This window comes from Suricata suricatta, chromosome 2 (assembly GCF_006229205.1).
Source record: "Suricata suricatta isolate VVHF042 chromosome 2, meerkat_22Aug2017_6uvM2_HiC, whole genome shotgun sequence".
Taxonomy (NCBI): Eukaryota; Metazoa; Chordata; class Mammalia; order Carnivora; family Herpestidae; genus Suricata; species Suricata suricatta.
In genome coordinates, this window is record NC_043701.1 from 91,743,300 (window position 1) to 91,748,090 (window position 4,791).

The 4,791-nt window shown below is 39.4% G+C and overlaps 1 protein-coding gene across 1 annotated transcript in view; it reads left to right on the plus strand.

The window, feature by feature from the left end:
* TSPAN13 (tetraspanin 13) overlaps nt 1–4,283 on the plus strand; it is a 34,080-nt gene extending 29,797 nt beyond the window's left edge. Inside the window, exon 7 of the mRNA XM_029929700.1 lies at nt 3,152–4,283. Within this exon, the coding sequence (XP_029785560.1) occupies nt 3,152–3,226 (75 nt within the window). The 3' untranslated portion in view covers nt 3,227–4,283. The remainder of the gene's footprint in view (nt 1–3,151) is intronic.
* The last annotated feature ends 508 nt before the right edge of the window (nt 4,284–4,791 follow it).

Here is a 4,791-nt window from a genome sequence, read left to right on the forward strand (position 1 = left end):
CCCTGTCTTTTCTGTTCTGCCCGTTCATCCCTCCCCTTACTGTTTTTTTTTAAATTTCAATTCTGTTAATACAAACTGTTGAGTCTTAGCTATCTAAGAGCTAAGAAGACTTAGTGTTCTTTCATAGACTCCTGCTCTATATTTTATATACCATGTCCTTTGAAACATGGTTAGAGATCTTAATAATAATATCCAATCTGGTATTTTCTGGATAGTGAATATTTTATAGATACTTTCACTTTTCAATTTTTTGTTTTATTCAATATTTCACTGAACCACAGGGACGAGGCTAACTAACCAGTGATTTTCTCTCATAGGTGAAACAGAATGATTTGATTTGAACTATTTATCATACCTGAAAATAAACTTAAGCCCTCAAAAAAAACTTTGATATAGAATCTCAAAAAAAACTTAGAGTTAACATATGTTCTTTGCAGGAACTTTAGAAAAAACAGAAAATTATGAAGATGAAAAATTGCTTGTGTTTACTAGCTCAAATTACAAATACCAATCTTTATATTTTGGCATATTACCTTCTGCCTTTCTATATTTAACAAATAAACATAAAAAATAATGTATAGGCTTATGACACAATTTCTGAGTTGGTGACCTACAAACCAGGCATAGGTTCTAGGATCAGCAGAGTTCATGATGCAGTCTAGTCAGAGTTACCCTTGAAAATCTTGAAATCATTTTAAGCGCCATTGTAAGCTTAAAATCCATTATCTCACTTTGGTCTTTTTGCTTTTTGGGTGTGGCCTCCCTTCCAGACTCTCCCTGGGAATGAGGGATGGCACAGGGGCTCAACAGTGGGGCAAAGGAAGACACTGTCTCATTTTGTCACTTATCGCTGATTTGGAGGAATTGAGTTTTGGTAAAATGTGGCCTCCATTTATGAGTGTCTAATTTTACCCATTTGCTTTGTTTCCCCTAGGAACTGTAACTTACACTATCGGTACATATCCAGGGCTGATAGTCACAATGTTTAAGGGGTGTCTGGGGGGATCAGGCGGTTAAGCATCCAACTCTTGATTTAGCCTCAAGTCTTGATCTCACGGTTCGTGGGATCCAGCTCCGAGCCGGGCTCTGCAGTGACAGCAAGGAGCATGCTTGGGATTCTCTCTTTCTGCCCTTCCCTCTCTCCCCCTCTTTCTCAAAACAAATAGATAAACATTAAAAACAATTAAAACCTCAAAAATTCTCAGTGAAAGCTCTCTCCCTGTGCAGCATTTCTGAGGCAGAGTGAAGGAACTGATGGGTGGGCAGGTTGGGGGTGTCCAAGGAGTTGCTGTTTGACGACAGGTGTGTACCAGCCAGTGAGATGGTGGGTGGAATGTGAGCCTGCGAATGGCCTTCCGTACGTCAGATTTCCCGTACAACCTCAGACACGGAGAGCACGGACTCCAGGTTTGAACCACCCACCGTTCTAGCACTCATGCCCTGTGTGACTATCACTCTGTCATTTAACCTCTCTTTGCCTCAGTTCCCTTGGTGGTGAAATGAGGATAATGAGGGTTCCCGTCATGCAGGTGTTTGAATTTGTAAAGTGTGAAGACAGAGCATGTCACAAAGTACTCTTCGTGTGTTCAGTAAACTCCTTTTCTCCCCTTGTCATATATATTCCAACCCAAACGTTCTACTACCTTAAATTAGGCTTATTTTTCCTTGATCCATCTCTCAAGCCATAGTTCCATCAACTCTTCTTACATGTTGTGACTATGATCAGTGCTAGTCGTGAATTTTATAACATCGGGGTTATTATTGTGGTAATGGAGAAAATTGTGGAGTGATCATAATTCTTTAGAAGTGGTTTAGGGGGCCAATGAGTAGTTATGAAGTCAAATAAACAAAATATAGATGAAAAGTTGGTACAGATCTAAAGTAGAAAAATATAATTTGAAATTTATTTTGTTCCATTAAAATTTTATCTTTTTCAGTCTAAGAGTTTTTTATTATTTTGAGTTAATCACCTTAGAGAGGGCAGAAACAGAATGAACACTTTTTTTTTTAAACATTTATTTATTATAGAGCGACAGAGCATGAGCAGGGGAGGGGCAGAAAGAAGGGGAGACCGAGCATCCAAAGCAGGCTCCAGGCTTTGAGCTGTCAGCACAGAGCCTCACGCGGGGCTTGAACTCACAAACCACAAGATCATGACCTGAGCTGAAGTCGGATGCTTAACTGACCGAGCCCCCCAGGCACCCCCACATTTCTTAATTAAAAAAAATTATTTTGGGAAGGAGGGAGGGGTAAAAATGATGTTGGTTAACATTTTGGTGAACTTGGTGTGGGAAGCAGCTCAATAACAACTTAGTACTTCCCTAAAATTATAGATCCCGTGCCCATCAGGAAATAGGAATTATGACATTTTTTAATGGTCTTTGTTAGCAGATGCGTTACTGCGGGGTTTTTGTTACTGCTGAATCTTCCCTCACCCCAGTGTTTCCGAATTATCAAAATATGTGATATTTTAGCTATCCAGAGAATTCAGCATTTGTAATAGGTTCCTGTTGCTGCTCTAACAAATAATCATGAATGGAGTTGCTTCATGCAGCACAGATTTATGATCTTATGCTGCTAGAGGTCAGAGGTATCAAATGCAGACTCCTTCTGGAGGCTCTGTGGGAGAGCCTGTTTCCTTGCATTTGGCAGCTTCTAGAGCTTCCGGCACTCTGCAGCATGTGACCATGGCCTCCTTCACAGGCAACAGTGCAGCATCCTTTCTCTGACTCTCTCTCTCTGCGTCTGTCATCACATCCCCCCTTCCTTTGTCACTCTGATTTTGTTTGTTCGCCTTCCCTCTTAGGAGCCTTGTAATTACATCAGCCCACCCACCCACATGATCTCCCTAAGATCTTTAACCCAATCACATCTGCATAGTCCCTGTTACCATGTGAGGTAACCTATTCTAGCAGGTTCTGGGGATTATGATACAGACATCTCTGGAAGCCATTGGTTAGCCCACCACAGTAGTCATAGTAATTGTCTTAGGGTCCCTAAGTTGGGCTAGTCAGTACACTTTAAAAGGAAAAAGAAATCTCTTCCTCTTTGAACAACTTCACAGGTTCCAGGTTGATGTATTGATACACTGAAGAAATATATACATACAACTGTTACTTTCTCTCTTTTTTTTTTTTTTCTTCCCTTCTAGATCCTGGGTGTTTGGCTGACCTACAGATACAGGAACCAGAAAGATCCTCGTGCTAATCCTAGTGCATTCCTTTGATGTAAAAACAAGGAACGTCTTTCGTATTCTGATCTTACCCACTTTCTCTAACTTAAAGTTCAGCTAATTTGCCTGTTTAAGGAAGCAGTATCTGAAAAGTTACATTATTGACCGTGGAATGATCTATTTTTACTCTTAGGTTTCTCTAAATGTTTTCCTTTTTCCATTGCTGAAAAAAATTAGATACTTGTGGTCTCCTCTGAACCTCAGTGGTACCTGTAATCTACTGTATTCACAGTGTCTGGCACTGTCCACTGTGGCCTTTCCTAGCATTTTTACCTGCAGAAAAACTTTGTATGGCACTCTTGTGTTGATTATATTGTAAATCTCAATATACATCTCCCTGGAATAATTAATTGTCTGTAGCACAGTGCTGTGTACATAGTTCCTACTGGAAAAAAAAAAGAGTTGATGTTTATTAAGGCCAGAGAGTATGTGATTCGATTATGTTAAATTTAGTAAGGGAAATCCAAATTCCCCAACTTGTTTTTGTCTTCTTAGGAACGCTGTGTTGTGAAGATTGTTAACGCAAAATTTGTGATAATTTAGTTCCAATAGTCTGTTATGATTACACTAATGTAGCCTAGAAATAGCGATGTCTTTAGGAAAGTGTATTTTCATTTTTGATCTTTTATAGGTAAGTACAAAGGAGAAATGGTCTCATGAATGTTCTGATGTGTGACATTTGCCTTCGGGTTTCAAGATGGAATGAGTTTGAGAAATTCAGGAAGTAGAACTGTGTCACCTTCATATTCTTTTCTAATAATTTGAAGTCCAAAAGACTGCATTTTTAAACAAGTTACTGTTCACGCATTGGCCCACGTAGCAAAAAGATACTTGATTCTCTTACAAATTGTTAAATACCGTTTTCATGAATTTTCTCAGTCTTGTGACAGCAATTCGTCAAATCCAAGCATATTTGAATGTGAGCTCCCACATTGAATTTGAAATAGTATTCTGGTTCTGTAGATTATGTTAAAAAATTAAAGAAAAGAAACCTTTCTTTGTGTATGAATGTTTCAATTAAAAGAAAGTAATGGAAGCATTGTTAAATGAATTAAGTGAAATGGAATTCTTTTCTCTGTTGCTTTATTCGTTGTGACCTGGAGTCCAGTGCTGCTGTATTGTAGCGTACAACCTAGCCGTGGAAATGAACTCCCAGAACTGAGGTCTCCTGGGAGATCTCCCCACATTCCCTCTTGAAATGTTTCAGTGTTTAATATTTTCCCCATAGTGAGAATTCTCCATAGTGTTTTTTTTTTTTAAGTTTTGAGAGAGAAAGGGAGAGAGTATAAGCAGGGGAGGAGCAGAGACAGAGCAGAGACACAGACTCTGAAGCAGGCTCCCAGCTCTGAGCTGTCAGCACAGAGCCTGACTTGGGGCTTGACCCCACAAACTGTGAGATCATGACCTGAGCTAAGTCAGAAGCTTAACTGACTGAGCCACCCAGGTGCCCCCTTGGTGTTTTTTTTTGTTGTTGTTGTTATAGAGAAGTCATTCGTATTTATTTGTGGATTATTGACAGTTAATAAGTTCTTGTCTTGCATTCTATGTGCTATATAGCA